The 21,166-nt window shown below is 41.8% G+C and overlaps 1 protein-coding gene across 2 annotated transcripts in view; it reads left to right on the plus strand.

Annotated features, from left to right (window-relative positions):
- Positions 1 to 17,644, plus strand: part of USH1C (USH1 protein network component harmonin) — a 103,067-nt gene extending 85,423 nt beyond the window's left edge. For both annotated transcript variants that reach the window (XM_054027485.1, XM_054027487.1), the window contains exons 16-21: positions 6,170 to 6,211; positions 6,502 to 6,555; positions 8,732 to 8,831; positions 10,415 to 10,524; positions 11,251 to 11,306; positions 17,125 to 17,644. In XM_054027485.1, the coding sequence (XP_053883460.1) occupies positions 6,170 to 6,211; positions 6,502 to 6,555; positions 8,732 to 8,831; positions 10,415 to 10,524; positions 11,251 to 11,306; positions 17,125 to 17,137 (375 nt within the window). In that variant the 3' untranslated portion in view covers positions 17,138 to 17,644. The remainder of the gene's footprint in view (positions 1 to 6,169; positions 6,212 to 6,501; positions 6,556 to 8,731; positions 8,832 to 10,414; positions 10,525 to 11,250; positions 11,307 to 17,124) is intronic.
- The last annotated feature ends 3,522 nt before the right edge of the window (positions 17,645 to 21,166 follow it).

Consider the following 21,166-nt stretch of genomic DNA (forward strand, 5'->3'; position numbering starts at 1 on the left):
TTGCTGGCATGATCTGTTGGCTCTCTCCAAATCATTGGCACTGCAAAAGGCATAGATTTCCTTTTCCTGTTCAACCACTGGCGAAGATTTGTTGCACAAGTGTTGCAGCATATGTGTGGGGCCCACCTCTTGTCCTGATCTCCAATTTTGCAGCCAAAAGAAAGGTGATAGGCTTTCTTAACCATAGTGATTATACTGCACTTTTGTGATGCAAAAGTCACTTCACCACAAACAAAGCAGAAGTTATCTGCACTGTTCACACAAGTACGAGGCATCTCTGCTCACTTTGGCTAAACAGAAATGTGTCCCTTTGCAAAATCAAACACTGACAAATAAGAAAGCATGACACTGTATGATTTCTAGAGCTGATATGGGGCAATTTGTTCAGCAGAGTGATGTAAGCTTTGTTATGATTGCATCATCCGTGACTTCTAGGAATAACATGATGCAATTCATATCATGTATGACGCAATACCAGCTTCAGATTGCATCATTCATTGTTTTGCCTAAAAAGCAAACCCAGTACTGTCCAAACCCAGTCATAGATTTATTCATAGATCCAGTCAAAGATGTATTTTAGATATTTCTGGTTTAAATTGAGATCCCTTCCCTTTATAATTCACTTATCCTCTGCCATTCCCAAGTCAAGGGTCATATATACCGACCCAATAGCATATCTTGAAAACTAGAGCCAATCAACAATTTTAAGAATCATTTTTGTTCTCAGTGACCCAGAATTAGTAAAGTTTGACTACATTTATTTCAGAAGCATTTTGGCTGTAGAGCAGTGTTATTGGTGTTGGAAACATTTACGCTATATATAATATATTCTCAGATAAATGGAGATTTAGGATTGTATGCATTTGATTCAGAGCTGCTGTGTTTTTGTAAGTGCTGTCAAATTAGTAAACAATTTGAATAGCTGTGAAATGTGACAAATCCCTTCAGTCCATAACCAGCAGGACAATCATGCACTGACAAATAAGATTAAATCTCTGGTTAAAATGTTCTACCGGCCATTGTTTTCCATGATTTTAGCAAGCACTTTTCTGTTTTATTACTCCTCTCCAGATATGAAATTGACTAGAAAAATGGAAAATGAATTAGAATTAAACAGCCTATTCTTTGGGGATGAACATGTTTTAATCATTAATATTTTCCCTTGTGGTTTTTAAGATTCTCAGATCATCAGATTAGTAACATGTGAAACATTGGCCCAGATCCTGCAATTGGATCCATATGGATGGACCTGTGCAGCCATGCAGAGCACCAAGGACTTAAGTGGGGCTCTACAAGGTTGCAAAGACCTACTTGTAAAAATACAGTTCTGGATGAGCAAGGAATACTGGATTGGGCTCAGACAACAAGAAGTCGGATTCTGGGGCTGATTGCTACTGAATGATATTATAATCTGCTTGTATAACATTAGCATATTCAGAAAACCTACTCATTTATTTTTACTTCATTTTAGTTCTCCCTGGTTGTTTTGGGGTTTTTATTTATTTGTTGTTTTTTAAAATTGCTTGTTTGCTGCTAAATATGTAGGATAGGATTTCAGTGGCCAACTCCCATCAGCTTAGCCACTTTGCAACTTTTAACCTTATGCTTCATCTAGAAGTCTGTGCAAATGGCTGTTTGGGCTACCAAATATACAGCATTACTGGAGTAATTCTGTTCAGTTACATGCATTCAATCCCATGAACCCAAAGTGGGGCTGCATGGTTAGTAAATGAACAGACTTTGACCACCTACCCTCCTGTAGAGCTGGGCAGCATTTTTTTTGGACTAATAGTTTATTCACTGAGAAACGCAGTTTTGGGTCAATCACAACTATTTGCAATTTGTATCAAGTTTGCAGAATAGTTTTGAGCAAACCAAAAAAAGTCCAACTTAGTAATGTTGAAGTGAAACTTTTCATTTTGATTTTCAGGCATTTTGATGAAAGGAAAGGAGGATTAGATTCAGCAAATGTGAGTGGTGGGAATGAATGATTATAAATTGCCACTGTGAATAGCGTGGATAGTCAATGGGCTAGGCAAAGAGAGTGAGAATAATTCTACAGGCTGGTAGTTGGGGGATTCACCTAGGCTGTGGGAGGCATAAGTTCAATTCCATGCTGCAATGACTCTTTAATTCTTTCTGAAAAGTGGAACAGCTTCAAGAGGAGAGATTGAGAAAGTCCATCCCAAAATATCCCATAGCCCAGTGTTGAGGGCACAGTCCTGTGGTGTGGAAGACCCAACCTGAAATCCCTTCTCCACATCAGGTGTAGGGGGAGGGAGAGAATTGAACCCAGGTGTCCCACATCTGAGGTGAGTGCCCCAATCGCCAGGCCTATAAAGAAGGCACCATGGTTGCCTTCTCCTTATCCAGCAATCTTGTTAATCTACTCCTCCTTTTCTCTCTCTCTCTCTCTTTTTTTTTTTTTTGGTCAAAATGTCTGAAATTGAAATAATTGGTTTTGAATGAAGCATTTTGTTTTGACTTGAGGCATTTTTGACTTTTCAGCTGACCTAGAATTTTTGAAAAATGTCTGTTTCCGTTGACCCAAAACAAAACTTTTTAAATATTTTTTGGAATTGCCTGTGAACCAAAAAAATCCATGCTTTATTCACTCTACCTTCTAGTCACATGAGAGGTGACGAGTCTCTTCCCCAGAGAGGCACTTCTGTAACCTGAGGGCAAGATTGGGCCTTTGGTTTCTTTTTCATCTGGTTTTGCCACGTGACTGAAATATTAGCCCTCTCCTGAATGTGCAGTGTTCAGAGCACTGAATACATGGTGAATGACTGTGGTGCCATTTTTCCTGGAAAGATTTAATATATTTCAAAGAATGTATGGCATTTGCGTGCTTATTGGATCCAGATTGTGTTCTCTTTTTGTTAGAAGGTATCAATCTACCTATTTATTTATGCTGTTGTTTAAAATATATTTTCCCAAGAAAATTTTCTTCAGGAGCAACATCTGGTTTTCATGAGGTTGACCTTTGACTATGGAAGGTCAAGTGACTTGACCTTGGTTACATAATGAAGCAGTGGTTCTGACCAAATTAGAACTCCTTGTTCCAAGGTGTTTGCTCCAACACTATGATTGCCTAGACTAACCTTGCCTCCTCAAATCAGATACATAAATCGACTATTTAAAATCAGTTGTTCACCTGGACCAGTTTGGTTTCCATTTTCATTGTAAAATTTACAATAATTAAAATATAATCATAATATTAATTTATCTAGTATCTAACATGCTGTCTAGGTGCATGAATACAATTTTAAGGGTGAAATCCTAGCTGCATTGAAATCTATGGCAAATCTCCCATTGACTTCAGTGGGGTCAGGATTTTATCTCCTAAGATTTTAATTGAACATGCTTAGTACTGAGTGAGCTGGCTAATTGTTAACTAAAAGATATAGCAAGACCTCCCCAAAGCCCGTTCACCAAAAGGGGGATGAACCCCTACGCATCATCCTGTCAGGGAAAAGGTATAATAAGGGACAGGGTCTGAAGGACTAACTCTGTTAGAGCAGTGGGAGCAGAGTCAAGTGCTGGAATTGCAGAGTGAGAAGCACTAGTGCCATGGGCAGGGCTGCCCAGAGGATTCAGGGGGCCTGGGGCAAAGCAATTTTGGGGGCCCCTTCCATAAAAAAAAGTTGCAATACTCTAGTAACATGTATTTGGAAATGTAAAAAATAACCAGTGACATACATTCAAAAATTAATTTGTAAGAATTTGAAAATACACGAAATACATTATTTACAAACATTAAATGCTTTAATGGTATGTATACATTTGCAATTACATAATGGGCTGTTGCTGGGTGATGATGATGGTTGCTGCCAATGGGCTGTCGCTGCCTGGGGGTGGTGTTGCTGTTGCCCAGGGCTGGGTGGGGAGCTGGGCTCTGGGTTGGGAGGTGCCCGGCTCACATGGGCTGGGCTCAGGGCTGTGGGGAGATGAGGTCAGGGGGGTGTCCGGCTCAGAGGGGCTGGGCTCAGAGCTGGGGGTCAGGGCTGTGGGGGATGGGGTCAGGGGGGTCCCTGGCCCCGGCCCTGGCTCCGGCCCCTTACCATGCCGCTTACCCCCTCTCCTGGAGCCTCAGCGTGCCGCATCCAGGAGCGGCCCCGGACAGCGCTGCAGCAGCGTGGTGTCTCCAGCTGGGCCTGAGTTCCTGCCGCTCGGCCGCAGCTCGCAGCCCCGCCCCCTTACCAACTGAGGTGCCGGGGGATGGGGGAAGACGGAAGCCAGGGGAACCTCCGACATACTTGTGGGGGCCCCTGTGGGGCCCAGGGCAAATTGCCCCACTTGCCCGCGCCTCCCCCTTCCTCGCCCCCGGGCAGCTCTGGCCATGGGATCTGCGTGAGAAGCACTGCTAAACAAGAGAGCAGTCGCACTAGCTGAGTCTGGAGTATTCTTCAGATGCAGCCCTGAGCATAGTGCACTGCAGTAATTCACGCTGGGGGTGACTGTATGACTCTGGTAAAGTCCACACCCCAGAGGAAAGATCACAATTGCTTTGACAGATTCAGATGGACAAAAGCACTTTTGGTTACTGTTGCAACTTGGGCATTTAAGAGCAGCCAAGAAGACAATGGGCACAACATAGTGCTCCTCTTGTTAAAAAAAGGTGGAGAAACCTTTGTTTCAGCTAGACATTGGGATAGCCAAGAGACTCTGTCACCTGTATTCAGTGAAATAGAGACTGAGTCTGAGGGTAGATGGAGAGGCCAAGCCAGACCAATGAGACTGATATTAAGCCTGGCACCCCTGGCGTGTGCCTAGTATCCCTTCATCTACCGTGTCAATGATTGAAGGACCCAGACTCCCACAATTGATCTTTCTGTCCCCAAGTCTCCATAGCCCCAAATTATGACAGCTTAAAGTGGTCACGGAAGTGTTGCTGCTGCCAGAGTTGGGTGCACAAGCAAGGCTTTCCAAGCTGCAAAAGTTATCAATACAGCGACATCCCTCCTTCCAAACAGAATGAATGCCAAACTTTCTTAAACCTCAAACCCCTACCCACGCTGCTCACCCAACAGTTCCCAGGATACCCCAAAGAATGTCTCACCTTCTTGAGATGAGATAATCACAAACAACCACCTGCCCACACATGTTTCCTACCCCCTAATGCTGTGCTTAAGGTAATGGGCTTGGGTCTGAAAGCTAAAAAGGGAGAGGATCCTCTAAAAAATTAAAATAAACCCATCTCAACATAACTCTCTCTCCACCACCACATCCAACATAAATCCAGAACCAGACCCATCTCCAATCCCACAGCATCTTCCTCCATATTTTAACACCATCCCCACCAATGTATCATGCAAGTAAAACCAAAAATTATCAAACACCTGTTTCCACTAATAGTCCCAGAGACTTCGGTGATGGTAGGAGAGAATGGAGCAGCTTTGTAAAGGACTCAGCCCCATGCACACTGAGCCGCTGTGGTTGATAATAGAGCACCAGATTCTGCCACCCTTAGTCAGGCCAAGCAGTGCCTTACTCTGTGAGCAGTCCCATCATGGATACTACTCAGTGAGAGTGAAGGAGGCAGAAAATGACTCATAATGCTGACCATATGGGACCAAATCCTGAGAGGTGCTGAGAGTCAGTCCCCCCCTCCCCGCCATTCCTATTATCTTCATCACCTCTTCCAAATGTGGCCTATAATCTTACTAACTCAAATTGCCATCCTGAACACCCTCTTCTGGCCTTCAAACAAGCCCCTAACTTCTCTGAGGCCATCATCAGAGGCAAGCTCCCCACAGACCAAGACACACCAACTCAAAGTGGCACAAGACCTGCAAGAACAACAGATGCAAAACCTGCAGACATATCTGCACTGCTACAATGATCAACACCCTCCACAACACACCTTTCAAGATCCATGGTCCTACACATGCCTATCACAACATGTGGTGTACCTCACCCAGTGCATGAAATTCCCCAGTAACAACTGTGTGTGCAAAAAAATATTACCTCACCCTCCTGGTCTCTCTAACATCCTATAATAAAGTTTTAAAATATCTTTGTCAGGAGGAATATCAGCTACCTGCATGTCTTTCTCCATGTTATGTTCTAACCATCTTTTGTAGTTTAGAGTAGTTTTCTCACTAGTAATTTTGGTGGGATTTTGTGTGTGTGATCTGCATATAATTAAACATTTATTTATTTTCAGGGCTTCCAGAAGTATGTGGAAGATTTTGACCCCTATACAATGGTAAGGAGAAGATTTAATTATGCCACAGAGGTTAAGATTAAATGATGTGGGGAAACATAGGGTTACATACTATCCTGGATTTGTGATGTGCCTGTAGAGCTCCCTTTGAGATCAGAGGTAGTTCTGCTAAGGAAGCAGATTGTCCTCAGTGGACTAGCGTTCTGTTCTTCCCATAGCTCTGATTTAGAAGAGGTGCACGCCTTCCCTTGTAAACTACATGCTTCATCTGAATGATTTCATGCAGCTGCTTTGTAAAGGTGGAAATGACTAACTGATGTGTCTTTTGATAGTTTTCAGCAGATCAGATCATGGGAAAAGATGTGCGGCTGTTACGTATTAAAAAGGTAACCCCTGTAATTGGGTTGAGACATTTTGTGGGTCGGGTGGGCTCTTGATTTTTCAGAGTACCTGGGGCACATGATTATATTGTTACTGTCTACCCTTGATGAATCTCCTGTACATCGCAGCATTGGGACTCCCCTCTGACAAATGGCAGAAGATTTGGGTGGTGAAGGGAGGGAAACACTAGTGCTTCCCCACTGCAACCTCCTCCTGCATCCACTCCCTGTTAGCCCTCCCCACTCCCCATCACTTCCTCAATAGCATTATGTTCTCATGTTTCTCCCAAACCCCTAGGACTCATAGGGTATACAGAACAAAGCCCACACGCACGTCGGGGGATCCCTACAAGCCTAACTCCTCCGTCTTTATTGAGGGCCCAATTCTGCCCAGTTCTGAGTGTACTCAACACGTAGTTGCTGCTCACCCCTTGCAGAGTCAAGCCCTGTGACTAATCCAGATGCTAGCCATGTGTCATTTTTGACGCAGAATTGGTATGTTTCCCTAGCCCATCTTTGTGCACCCAGATGGTGAAATGAGAGGACTTGAGTGGAAAGAGCAAACCTTAATGTGGTCACAAAGCAGTACACTTACTATTGGAGACATGTACCTATGTAAAAAATGCTAAAACCAAAGTTGTGTGATACACGAACAGGACAGTATGTACAAATGACAAGTTAGAAAGCAGTCAGTACTGATTCCAGCTCCCTCATGCTAACACTAGGGAGAACATTTTCAAAAGTGAGTGAGTTTTGAAAATGGGACTTACGCATCTAAGTGACTTAGAAGCCTCTGAAACTTTTATTTCTGAGCTAACCAAAAGCATGGACCCCAGTTTGGTAAGTTGCTTAAGTGTGTGCTACTCTTGTGCTCATAGTTAGGTACATGCTGAAGGATGTTCTTTGCTGAATTAGGGCCATAAAGAGGTTGAAAACTCAAATTCCTCAAGCCACACTCCCATTCCTGTGCCTCCACTTTACGGTTCACACCAGACAAATTGCTAATCAGGGAAAACATTAGTTTCCTTAACTCTTATTCCGTAGACATTAATGGTGATGTCTAGACAATGTAATTATAGGATCTTAGGCCCGGTCTACACTAGAATTAGGTCGACGTAAGGAAGCTTATGTCGACCTGACTCTCTAAGTGTCTACAGTACAATGTTCCTCCCACCAATTTAACTCACCTGCTACGCCAACCTAATAACTCCACGAGAGACATAGCGCTTAGGTCGATGTAGTTAGGTCGATGCCGCCTTTGATGGCGGGCTTCAGCTTCAGCTGTCAGTGCCCGACAATGCCCCATGTCAGTCAGTGCAAGTGCTCCTGGTGACGTGCACCGCTGAGAGAAGGAGTAGAGTATGGATATGAACAGCCACTTTAATTATTGCATGGCTGTCGCTCGACCTAAGTCGAATTAATTGTGTAGTGTAGACATGCCCTTAGATAGCAGTGGGGTTGGCGTACTATAAAATCTATGACTCACTGCAGGTTTACATCTCCTTCTCACAGCCACCTCTTCTTCCCACTTCAAAAATGGGTCTTCATGTAAAAAGTCACCACAGTATTTAATGCTAACAAAAATAAATCTGAATTTGTTGATTATTTAGTTGTAACTAGATTTTAAGTCAATCTGGGTAACTTGCACAGTTCAAACTCTCTAAAGAGACAAACTATTTTTTCCTGATTTTCTTCTTTTGTTAAAAGCATGTTGAAATTGTAATGAATCATACATTTTTATTTCAATAATGTGACATTGTTTTGTTTTATTGCTGTTATTTCACCATTTCAGCATAACAGTGGTCATGCTTAGACCTCTTTGATTGGAATAACATGGAAGAATTATGTCCATTATCTTATATGAACTAGTTTGATGCTGACCAAGATTATCAAAAGGGATTAGTGATTTTGGGTGCCCAACTTCAGACACCTTAAAGAGGCCTGTGTTTCCAAAGATGCTGAAAATCAGGCCTTTCCTATGTGTCTCAAAGTGCCCACTCGAAGAATGAGACACTCAAAATCACTGAGCACTTATTAAAACCTTGACCACTGATACTACCACAGAATACACCAAGGACCTGATCTTGCAACTATTATGTGTATAGTTCTATTCACTGTAAGGGTGGAAGGATTGTGGTGTCTGTCTGTAGCGTATTCTGAACTAAAACGTTTTCTTTAATAGGAAGGACCATTAGATCTTGCAGTAGAGGGAGGCATTGATTCCCCAGTTGGAAAAATAGTAGTGTCTGCTATCTATGAGGGTGGTTCTGCAGACAAACATGGTGAGTACCCTGGGGAAAGTCAGGGGGATTTTGAACCTGGTTCTAAAGCACTTCATCTGTTAGCCTCCTAAGTTTAGGCTTTCTTCATGACTGGCTGATGCCTATAGGCACCAGTGAAATATCTGAGGCAGATTAAGTCCCCAAGAATTTCATGTTCAGAGCCGCTTCAGAACTAGGCCCTTCATTTGGGGGCTGGTGCTTACAGTAAAAAAATAATTGGAATTGGCCAGATTTTCTGGCAGGTTTCCACTAAGTATAAAGAAAAAGCCACAGCTGCTGTCATTTTAGCAGCAGCAGCCGAAGGCCAGTAATTGGGAAGAGGAGGAAGATGGAGAGCTACTTCATTATTAACAGCCCAGTTCTGTCACCCTTGCAGTGTAAGTCATCCCCATTAAAATCAAGGGTGACAGAGTCTGGCCCCAGATGATTATTTCAAGAATGATGTTAATGTGAGTTCTGCATGCAAAGGGCCTACAAGACAGACAAAGGCTAACAGAAAAATATTATCATCCCCATTTTAGAGAACGGGGACTGAAGCACAGAACAATTGTGACTTACCCAGCATTACACAGGAAGTCTGTGGCAAAGCCAAACATTTAACCCGGATCCCCAGTCCTGTGCCTTAGCTACAATATGGTGGACTGGGTGTATGGCAGTGGCAGATCACTGCTGGGAGGGCTCCTTGGGTGGGAAATTAAATTTACAAAATCTCTTTTTTTCTTTTTTTTTTTTATTCTTGTGAGGTTCAGAGATCAGGGCAGTTCAGAGATAACACTTAGGGCTTGTCTTCACTATTGTGCTGCAGTGGCACTGATGTAGCGCATTTGGGGAAGACACGCTACGTCGATGGGAGAGCACTCTCCCATCGATGTAATTACTCCACCTCAGTGAGAGGCGGAAGCGATGTTGGCGGGAGAGCGTCTTCCACCGACATAGCGCAATGTAGACACCACTTTATGTCAATGTAACTTACGTCGTTTGGGTAGGGGGTTCACACCCCTGAGCTACATAAGTTACAGCAAGTTAAGCAGTAGTGTAGATAAGCCCTTAGTCTTCTATTCCATATGTAATTCACTCTCTAGTTCCTAAGGATGACCCTGATCCTGCAAAACAATCCTGAGGCATGAGAATCTGGGTGTAAATGAGGGAAAAATTTAGCTAAGTACCTATAATACCTTTGACTGCCCTGTTTAAGAGAGTTCACTGTCAGCAAGTTTCAAAGCCACTGTGGTGGCTAGGAACCCATCTCCATAGTTAAGGACCTATCTGCCATCTGTGCCTTTGAAACTTTCCCCCTTAATATTACCATAGTGTGTTCATAACCAGAGACTGATTAGCCCTTATTGGCCACAACCAACAGAAGAATGTTATACTCACTGTCCCAGCACCTAAAGCTTCCACTTATTTTCATTTACAACAAGCCACCTTCTCTGCACTACTGCAGTGTACATCTAGGAAAGGTTTCAGGCTAATTTACATAGGGATGTTTGTTGAATGTGTGTGAAGAAGAGGCATCTGAGAGAGAAGTCTGACAGAAATGATGTTGCTGGTATGGTATTTTTGCTCTGTCTTTGCTTCACCAGGAGGCATCGTGAAAGGGGATGAAATAATGGCTGTGAATGGCAAGATTTTAGTTGATGTGACGCTGACAGAAGCCCAGACAACTTTAGCCAAAGCCTGGAATGTGGGTGGGGTAAGTGAATGGGTGTTTTCCCCCGGAGAAGTACACAGCAGCCACGCGAGTTGTTTGGTTTAAATGTATTCTGCTCCGGGCAGTTCATGGTAAGTCTTTCCAAGATGTTAACATTGAAGATGAATTGGGAATTGTCAAGGACTTTATCACAGCATCACAGTTTTATCGAATCCTTCACAACGGATGCACAAAAAATAGTGTTTTGGCTACAGTGAGAATCTTCTAAACAAGAATGATATCAAATGTTAAAAGGGCCCAGTGCAGGGTATAAATGGTCATCCTAAGAGTTTGATACACAGCAGTGGAGAAAATATTTGTTGATTTTGGGATGTAATTCAAAATTAACCAACTTGTTGTTAAAACGCTCCTTAGGCTTTTGAGACTAACTTCAGCCAGTATCAAATAGATCTTTTTCCTGTTGCTCTTTTCCCTCCTAGCAATGGATTCCTCCATGACTCTTCCCATGACGTTGCCATGTTGTTACAGTAGCCTTCCCTCTTCACCTCCTGCTATGTGGAGTAACCTCTCAATAGATCTCTGACTCATCAACTTTCCACCTATGAGGTTGCTTGGATGTGTCCGAGGGCAGAGTTTGTCCCTTTTATGTTTAATCCTGATCTGGTTGAAGCTCTCTGTGAAAGTTCCACTTTCAAAGGGTCAAGTAACGCAAGAGAGAATTACCTAGTTGCTTAAGTCTCTCCTAATGATAATACATTCTTTTTACAGGATTGGATTGATTTAGTCATTGCAGTGTCTCCTCCAAAGGAATATGATGATGAAATGTAAGTGTATACATTCTGTTTCCTCAGCAGTTAAACAGCTAGTAACAACAGAATGGCTAGTTTGCCTTTTAACATACAGATAATCTTACTAAGGAATGTTGGTTTATTTTAACTGTTACTGTAATCACTGTAATTAATGGCCATTAATTGCCTTCCTCATAGATGTTCTTATACACTATAAACTTCCTTCTTCAAGCCTGAAGATTTAATTATATTTCTTATTGGACTGCAACTACTATATTTGGCTAATTAAATAAATTAGTCACTTGGGGGAAATTTTCAGAAGTGCCTTAGTGACTTAGGCACCTCAATCCCATTTTCAAAAGCAACTGAGGCATTCACTGAGACTAAGGGGGGGTATGTCTACGTTTTGAGCTGGAAGGTATAAATGCCACCTTGAGGAAACATAGTGTGCTAGCGCTAATTGAGCTAGTGCTCTCAGAACAGAGTGTAGCCAGAGCAGCATAAGTGACAGGAAGGACTAGCTGCCCCAAATACCTGCCTAAGACCTTGGACGGGTACGTACTCAGGGTGGTTAGCCCCTCCCACCGCTTTGGCTGTGCTCTATTTTTAAGTATCAGGGGGTAGCCGTGTTAGTCTGTATCTACAAAAACAACAAAGAGTCTGGTGGCACCTTAAAGACTAACAGATATCTGTTAGTCTTTAAGGTGCCACCAGACTCTTTGTTGTCTCTATTTTTAATACACTAACTCAATCAGAGCTAGCGTGGGTCTCTCTCCTTGAGCTGGAATTTGACCTCCATTGTATGCCAGGTCTTAGAACAAATTTTGAAAGAGAGAGTAATTAAAGGCGTAGAGGTAAGGTGGTAACTGGGATAAAATACAACATGGTTTTACAAAAGGTAGATCATGCCAGATCAACCTGATCTCTTTCTTTGAGAAGAGAACTGATTTTTTTAGATCAAGGAAATGCAAGAGATCTAATCTACATGGACTTCAGTAAAGCATTTGATACAGTTCAAAGTGTAGACATTCCCTTAGGCTCCCAAGTACCTTAGTGAATATTACAAATATCTAAAGCAATGAGATAATGCAAAACTAATCAGTATATTCAATTAAGCAAAGGACTAGGTGAGTTAAAACCAAATGGGCACGTTATATTGATACCAGTTGTTTTATTTCAGACAGATATTTTCAAAAACCGAGCCTTGTTTTCTAACTTGCCCCAGGGAGACATATTTGCAGACGTACCTATGCCAAATACACTGGTAATGGGAAGTTATGTAATTCTTATTAAGCCTGATTTCCCATTACCTACAGGGATCCAGATTCCCAGATGGTGTAAATCACAGTAGTTGCACTGACTTAAGTGGAGCTACACTGCTTTACACCAGCTGGTTTCTGGATCTGACCCAGAAACTGTAGTAAAAATGTTTAATACCTATACACATACCAGCAAGCAAGGAAATAACTTTCATCATTATTGTGTGTTTTCATATCCTGTACATTTAGCCCTACTTTCCCCTCATCAACAATCAGTCCCAACACAAACGGAAAGGGTTTTGAAGGCAGTGCAGCTGTGTACAGACAAGGGTATCTCCTGCAGCTGTAGCCACTGCAGTGGTGAATAGCCAGACCTGGGTTGATACATACTGTTTCATTGTGAAGAGGCATTATTTTCCAAAGCATGTGCATGCCTATGCATTGCATGCCTCAGCCTGTCTTCTTACCTGGATCTCGCATGGTGTATTGGTGTGCCCTTTGCGCTTTTGCCTTGTCTGATTTTGCCAGAGCACAGGGACTTACAGTTTAGAACTATAAAATTTAAACTGTTTTTTAATCAATTGTATTAGTGATCATAATTGAATTAAAATAATTATTATTATAATTTATATTACGGTAGCAATTAAAGGCAATAACAAGGATCAGGGCAACACTGTACAGAGATATAGTAAGAGACAGTAGCACACACATTTGGGCCTTTCGCTGGGAGGGGATTAGAATTAACTTGTCAAAGTAACAAAACATTTATATTGCTTTAGCTCCTTTTTGATATGCTAAGCAAAACGTGTCTGGTTACATGTATCTGTTTTAGGCACTTGTGGAGCACCAATCACTGTACTATCTTCCAAAAATTAGTAGTACATTTTTTTGAAATGTTTTACATTAGAGGTGTAGGACAAAAGGTTACATGTTGTTTACACATGTGAATTGTTACACACTACTAGTTTGCACAAGATAAGACAAATTGTACAGCACCACTGACTTGGAGATGCTCATGAATATCTGGGAGCAGAATTTGGCCTATACATTGACCAGATTCTCATCTGATGTAGATCAGCATGGTTCCATTGACTTCAATGGAGCTACACTGGTTTACGCCAGCTGTAGATTTGGCCCTGGGTGGGTGACTGGCAGTTTTCACTGTTCTTGCCTGACATGCATTTTGTCAGATCAACACGATCAGCACATTTAGAGGGCCAAACTTTCAGATGTGCTGAGCATCCCAACTCCAGCTGAAGTCAGTGGGAGCTGTAGGTGCTTTGCAGCCATAAAAATCAGATCCTTAATCTATATTGAAAACCAACAGTGTTTAAGTGCATAATTTCAAGATTTGCATAGTTATCAGCATTTATGAGTATGTGCGTGTTTTATGGGAAAAGAGATCAAGAAGTGTAGGGATAAAAGGAGAACAGCTGAAAGCCCAACAGAACAAAGAACCATGCAAAGAAAATTAAAATCAGTAGTAAAAGGTTCTTTAGCCATATAAGTAAAAAGAAAACCTGGAAAGAAATGGGACCACTAAGCACTGAGGACAGGATGGAGATTGAAGATAATCTATGTGTGGCCTAATATTCAGTGGGAGTTAGGCATCTAAATACCTTTTGAGGGTCTGGGCCGAGGTCACTACAGAGACCCAGGAGTCAGTGACTGACTGAATCTAAGGGGAAACTGAGTCGCTAGCAGAGTTCACTGCCTGGTCTGGAGGGACCTAGTTACCCTTGCTCAGGGCTGTTCCTAAAGATACACTCTAGCCCTATGCAGATTTAGTTTTTATCTGAGATTATGAGTGTGACAGTCCATTTAACTGACTAATAGTAATAACAGAGATAATGGCTTATCTAGCATCCCATAAAATAAAGTATCTAAGTAAGCCTGTTAAAAGCGGGTTCATTTGCCAGAGGCAGGTATAGTGGGATTTGATGGAGCTACGGTTATTTCCATCAAAAAAATTCTACCTTACCTAAACAAAGAGTTGCATTCTATGTGTATTGATGGCGGCAAACAAGTTCCCTCAGCAAACAGACATCATGCTTCCTGCTGAAGGAAACTATTTTTCTATCTAATATATCGGTCACCCTAGTTAAATGCCTGTTGTACAATCAGACCCTCCAGGGTTCTGTTACAGTAAACTGGAGCTGATATTTGTTTGGCATCAGTGTGATCCCATGCACATTTGATTGTTATTCGTGTATCATGGTGCCTCTGCTGATTTTTTTTTTCTCTCTTGGTCTTTTGGAATAGTTATCATTCTTTCCACCACAAAACAAACACTTGCACGTATGCACACGCACGTCTAGCTTGATCCTGTCAGTTCTGAGTGCTCTCATGCCCCAGTGGTCTCCTCAGAAGGGGCACAGCTGCTCACAGGATTGGCACCTCACCCACACAGACATGGGAGAGCTTACTGTTACCGAGGCAGTTGTGAAAACAATTACATGAATAATAGCTTCTTATTTGAGGAATGTATAGTTATTTAGGCAGTTAAAAATTACTACTCCCATAAGTCCAAAGAACAAGAGTTCTATTAGTACTATTAGTACTATTAGGGCTGTCGATTAATCGCAGTTAACTCACGTGATTAAATCAAATTAATTGCGATTAATCAGAGTTTTAATCGCACTTTTAAACAATAGAATACCAATTGAAATGTATTAAATATTTTTGGATGTTTTTCTACATTTTCAAATATATTGATTTCAATTACAAGACAGTATACAAAGCTCACTTTATATTGTTATTTTTTATTACAAATATTTGCATTGTGAAAATGGCAAACAAAAGAAATAGTATTTTTCAATTCATCTCATACAAGTACTGTAGTGCAATCTCTTTTTTGGGAAAATGTAACTTACAAATGTAGATTTTTGTTTGTTTGTTTGTTAAATAACTGCACTTAAAAAGACAATAATGCAGAACTTTAGAGCGTACAAGTCCACTCAGTCCTACTTCTCATTCAGCCAATCACTAAGACAAACAAGTTTGTTTACATTTACAGGAGATAATGCTGCCCTCTTCTTATTTACAATGTCATCAGAAAGTGAGTACAGGTGTTTGCATGGGACTTCTGTAGCCGGCATTGCAAGGCATTTATGTGCCAGATATGCTAAACATTCGTATGCCCCTTCATGCTTTGGCCACCATTCCAGAGGACATGCTTCCATGCTGATGACGCTCATTAAAAAAATAATGCCTTAATTAAATTTGTGACTGAACTCCTTAGGGAAGAATTATATGTCTCCGTCTCTATTTTACCTGCATTCTGCCATATATTTCATGTCTCAAATGATGATTCAGTACATGTTGTTCATTTTAAGAACACTTTCACTGCAGATTTGACAAAACGCAAAGAAGGTACCAATATGAGATTTCTAAGGAGAGATACAGCACTCGACCCACGGTTTAAGAATCTGAAGTGCCTTCCAAAATCTGAGAGGGATGAGGTGTGGACATCCTTTCAGATGTCTTAAAAGAGCAACACTCTGATGTGGAAACTACAGAACTCGAACCACCAAAAAAGAAAACCAACTTTCTGCTGGTGGCATCTGACTCAGATGATGAAAATGAACGTGCATTGGTCCGCACTGCTTTGGACTGTTATCAAGCAGAACCCGTTATCAGCATGGACGCATGTGTTCGGGAATGGTGGTTGAAGCTTGAAGGAACATATGAATCTTAAGCGCAACTGGCATGTAAATATCTTGTGACGCTGGCTACAACAGTGCCATGCAAACTCCTGTTGTCACTTTCAGGTGACATTGTAAACAAGAAGCAGGTAGCATTATCTCCTGCAAATGTAAACTTGTTTGTCTGAGCGATTGGCTGAACAAGAAGTAGGACTGAGTAGACTTGTAGGCTCTAAAGTTTTATATTGTTTTATTTTTGAATGCAGTTATTTTTGTACATAATTCTACATTTGTAAGTTCAACTTTCATAATAAAGAGATGGCACTACAGTATTTGTATTAGGCGAATGGAAAAACACTATTTCTTTTGTTTTTTACAGTGCAAATATTTTATAATAAAAAATAAATATGTGAGCATTGTACACTTTGTATTCTGTGTTATAATTGAAATCAATATATTTGAAAATGTAGGAAACATCCAAAAATATTTAAATAAATGGTATTCTATTATTGTTTAACAGTGTGATTAATCATGATCAATTAATTTTTTAATGGCTTGACAGCCCTAGTTACTATTCATATTGTACCTTGGTGTGCCTGGCAATGATTATTCATGTCTCTTTGCCTTTTTATTGCGGGCCTGTTTCTATTACTCAGCTGTCATTCAGTGATTGTCCCAAGAATTATCCTTAACTGCTTCTCAAACCCAGTTTATAGTGCCAACTTTCTGTATGCTTTTCATTCATGGTTTCTCTAAATATGATTACAGGCCACTAAAAGGACTAAGGTAAGACTTCTCATGTAGGTCTGCATGAAGATTTTGTGATCGTTCTCTCCGTGGTTAGATAAAATGCAAACCAAAATCAGCCAGTTGTGATTTCATTATTTTATATGGTGCTTATCACAAAGTCCTAAAGATGCATTCTAGCTAATTGTTTCTTTTCTATTGCAGGACATTTTTTTAAAGTAAAGAAGGTAAAGTTGAAGAAACTAAGTCTGTGTCCTGAAGAAAGCTGCTGATTCATAAATATCAAATCAATAGCCTTGCAAAATCTACTTTTATATGAGAGAAATATGATTTTAGATTGTACTGAGAATTCAACTGGACTAGAGAGAAACCTCATATTTAGACTCTTTGGGCAACTTATGTAATTTCATGATCTTCCCATAGATCCAAGGCAACATGTGGTTATAGGAGAAAGATAATTCCTGAGAAATGTTGCCAATGCAAAATAGTTTATTCTATAAAATCTATTTTTCTATAAGGTTTAGGGGCCAAATTTTGAAAACCAGCCTCCAAAAGCGCACTTGCAATTTGCCTAGAAATGTGCATCAGTATGCACAAATGGGAGGTTGAACATCATATACTTTCTCACAAGCAGTGAGAGGGGGGTGTCTGGCATTTGTACCCTATATATTGTATTTTTCTACTGAGGTCTGAGGGGTCAGTGTTTGTAACTCCCGTTAACATTAATAGAAAATCAATCAGAGCCCAATTCTGCCTCCCTTACACACACTGAGTGAAATTCACCGCTGTGCAGAAGACCTAGACCAGTGATGGGCAAACAACGGCCACTGGGAGCTGCAGGCGGCCATGCAAATGTAAACAAACTGGCAGCCCGCCAGTGGATTACCCTGATGAGCCGCATGTGGGCCGCAGGTTGCCCACCACTGACCTAGACTGATTTTGAATGCTTGGGGGGAGCTTAAATGGTGCAAAGGATTCATGCTGATTCTCTGTACAGAGGTGAGTTTCATCCATTGCATAATACCTTAGTCAGCAAGGATTCCCATTGAGGTCAATGCACTTGTTCAGAGTGAGGTACCACTCAGCCTGAGTATTGGTAGCAAATCAGGCCCTCAGGTATCAATGGGTGAAGAGACCAAGTTAAGGATACCCTTACTCATGTGATTAGTACCCAATGAGACTATTAATGTTAAGGGTGCAGGATCACACCCAAAATATAACCTCATATTATTACTGACTCAATGTCTTACAGTTAAAGAATATCCTTTACATTATAGTAACTAATCTGATTTTAAAAGAAATTGTCTGATAAAATTGTACTTTTTAGAACTTGTTCTGAATCTCTTTTAAAGCCATTGAACATTTCTTGCAGTAAAAGTTCATCTTGCCTTCCTTAGATTACCCTAAATAACAAGCTGCACAGAGATCTAAGCAGTTTTTAATTTCACAGACATTTTAACAACTAAAAAATCGATCTGAAACTAACAGATTTTATTTCTCATTCAAATACTTTCTTAAATAAGTGCAAAATCTTGTCATATTCAAACACCCAGTAGATGTTAATAACACAGAGGGCCTGATCCTTGGCAGGGTAAATTGGTTTAGCTCTCTAACAGAATCAGACCCTATATCATCGAAATACAGTATTCCATTACATCAGATTTCAAAAGACAACTAACAAAGACGTTACATATATTCTTATCTGTATATTGCATTTCATGTTGTCTTTAGATTTTTCCTTTCTAATTTACTAAGAGCTGAAGCCCATAGTTCATACACACTTGGAATTTTATCTGCTCAAGGAATATGGGATTGGGCCCTAAATGTATAACATGACAAAATAACGTATTAATTCCAGGTTGAATCATAATGGCGTACCACTATGTGCACTGATATCTTTAAGTGTGAGCTGATCTCTTTGGTTTCACATGCAGTAATCTATCAATAAACCAGTTTATGTATCTGGGTAGGATACATGTTAAACTTTTAAAATTACTCTCTTACAAATAAATTGTTTGTGCCAAACACAAGAACTCCTGTTTCTTTTTTTGTGCACATGTGTTGGGGGTATGTAGCAGGGTGGACACCTGCTCCTGCCTGGAAGGGCTGAGCTGACTGGGGGAAGTGGCTGCAGCTGGGGCCACGCCCCAAGCAGCCTCAGCAGGCCTAAAGGCTGGGAGCCAGGAGCTCAGGCCAGAGTCTCTCTCTATCTCCAGAGCAAGAAGGGCCTGGCTGCAGGGAGCTAGACAAAGGGCACCTGAGTGGAGCAGGGCTGGGGAAAGGCTGGGGAGCTCCAGCCTGGAAAGCCCCAGGCTGCAGCTTAGTATTAGGCCAAGGGGTTCTGGGGATTGCAGAGGGCAGGCCAGGGCAGCAGGTCCAAACCCCCCTTGCCAGTGATGAGTGGCCTATACTGCAGTCTGCCCCAGGGAGTGGGGACTAGTTGGTGACTGGCAGTGGCCTTGTGCTGAGGCAAGGTGGGGATAGTGGGTGGGGGTTCCCCAGGGAGGGGAGACCCAGATCTGTGGGGTGCTGCCAGGGGTGCCGGGTCCTGGGAGGGACGGGTGCCAGCAGAGGACAAGGCAGATCACTGGCCTGCAGAGGGCGCTCTGGATGCTGGTGAGCTAATTCTCTGGATGACCAGCAGGAGGCGCTGCAGGGGTGAGTCTGGACCTTTACGGGGTATAATAGCAATAATAATATAATAATGGAGATATCCCATCTCCTAGAACTGGAAGGGACCTTGAAAGGTCATCGAGTCCAGCCCCCTGCCTTCACTAGCAAGACCAAGTACTGATTTTGCCCCAGATCCCCAAGTGGCCCCCTCCAGGATTGAACTCACAACCCTGGGTTTAGCAGGCCAATGCTCAAACCACTGAGCTATCAATCTACTGAGGCTACAGTTTTTCCAACCCAATCTGGAATAACTAGCTTCTTTGCAGCAAAACAAACACTTTGGGGGGCTGGAGGGAAAGTTGTTGATGGATACATGGTGCTATTGCTGGTCTGAGCAGCAGTAATCCCCTTTCAGAGTTTCAGATATTCCCAGTTGCTTGGGGGCATCCTACAGAGGTCAGCTGCTCCCTTCTACTTCCTTCCCAGAGATGTAGAGTCGCTACCAAATGGAATCTAAGCACATCAAAATACCTCCAAGAGGGGAGAATGCAGCAAAGCATGCTCCCTCTTCTGCTCTGGCTCCCCACTTGCCACATGTTGCTTCCCCTCTGCACTGTCTGGTGAAAAGTATCATGCAGCCTAGTGACCTTATCAAAAGTAGAACACTCAATATACCCTCAGTGTATCCTGTGACACACCTGCAGCATATAAAGTAGTAGTACCCACAAAGGAGGGATAGCTCAGTGGTTTGAGCATTGGCCTGCTATACCCAGGGTTTGTGAGCTCAGTCCTTGAGGGGGCCACTTAGGGGTCTGGGGCAAAATCAGTACTTGGTCCTGCTAGTGAAGGCAGGGGGCTGGACTTGATGGCCTTTCAGGGTCCCTTCCAGTTCTAGGAGATAGGTATATCTCCATATATTATAGTATAGTGAGATTGAGGCCCCAACTGTGATTAGTGCCCTAGGCACTGTACACACACATAAAAGAGAGACCCAAAGAAACTACAATCTAAGTAGACAAGACTAGATACAATGTGAGAGAGAGGAAATATCTCCATTTTTCTTTCAGATGGGGGACTGAGGCATAGAGAATTAGTGAACAAGATTACCTGGAAACTATAAACTGAACCCAAAGCATAGTTCCTTAGCATAAGGCCATACTTCCTCTCCACTTCTACCCAACCAGCTGATTTATTCAGACATCACTTACAATGCACAAGAGGCAGCTGAGGAAACAGCATTTCTCTGAGGGGTTATATTGCCATCCATCACTGTTTGAGCACTGGTTTCTTGGAGGAGGAGTTGTATCTGCTAGTTCTGATTCAATACCTTGGTGGCAGAGCCACTACAGGGAACCTAGCATGGGAGCACTCAAAAGAAGCTGCTGAAACTTCTGAAACCTCAAGACTGTTTTTAACAATTGGACATGTCGTGTTTTCTTCTTGTTCATTCTAGCTTTCACAAATCTAGGAGCTGAGTCATTTCTTCACCTCTTCTAGCCATTCATGCTAAAGATCCTAAGCTAGAAATAAATACAGTTTTCAAGCCATTTTTTCATTGGATACATCTTTATGCAGAATTTTCCAAGGTGTTTAAATGAGTCAAAGGCACCATTTGAACTGCCATCATATTGTT

Source organism: Malaclemys terrapin, chromosome 4 (genome assembly GCF_027887155.1).
Source record: "Malaclemys terrapin pileata isolate rMalTer1 chromosome 4, rMalTer1.hap1, whole genome shotgun sequence".
Lineage (NCBI taxonomy): Eukaryota > Metazoa > Chordata > Testudines > Emydidae > Malaclemys > Malaclemys terrapin.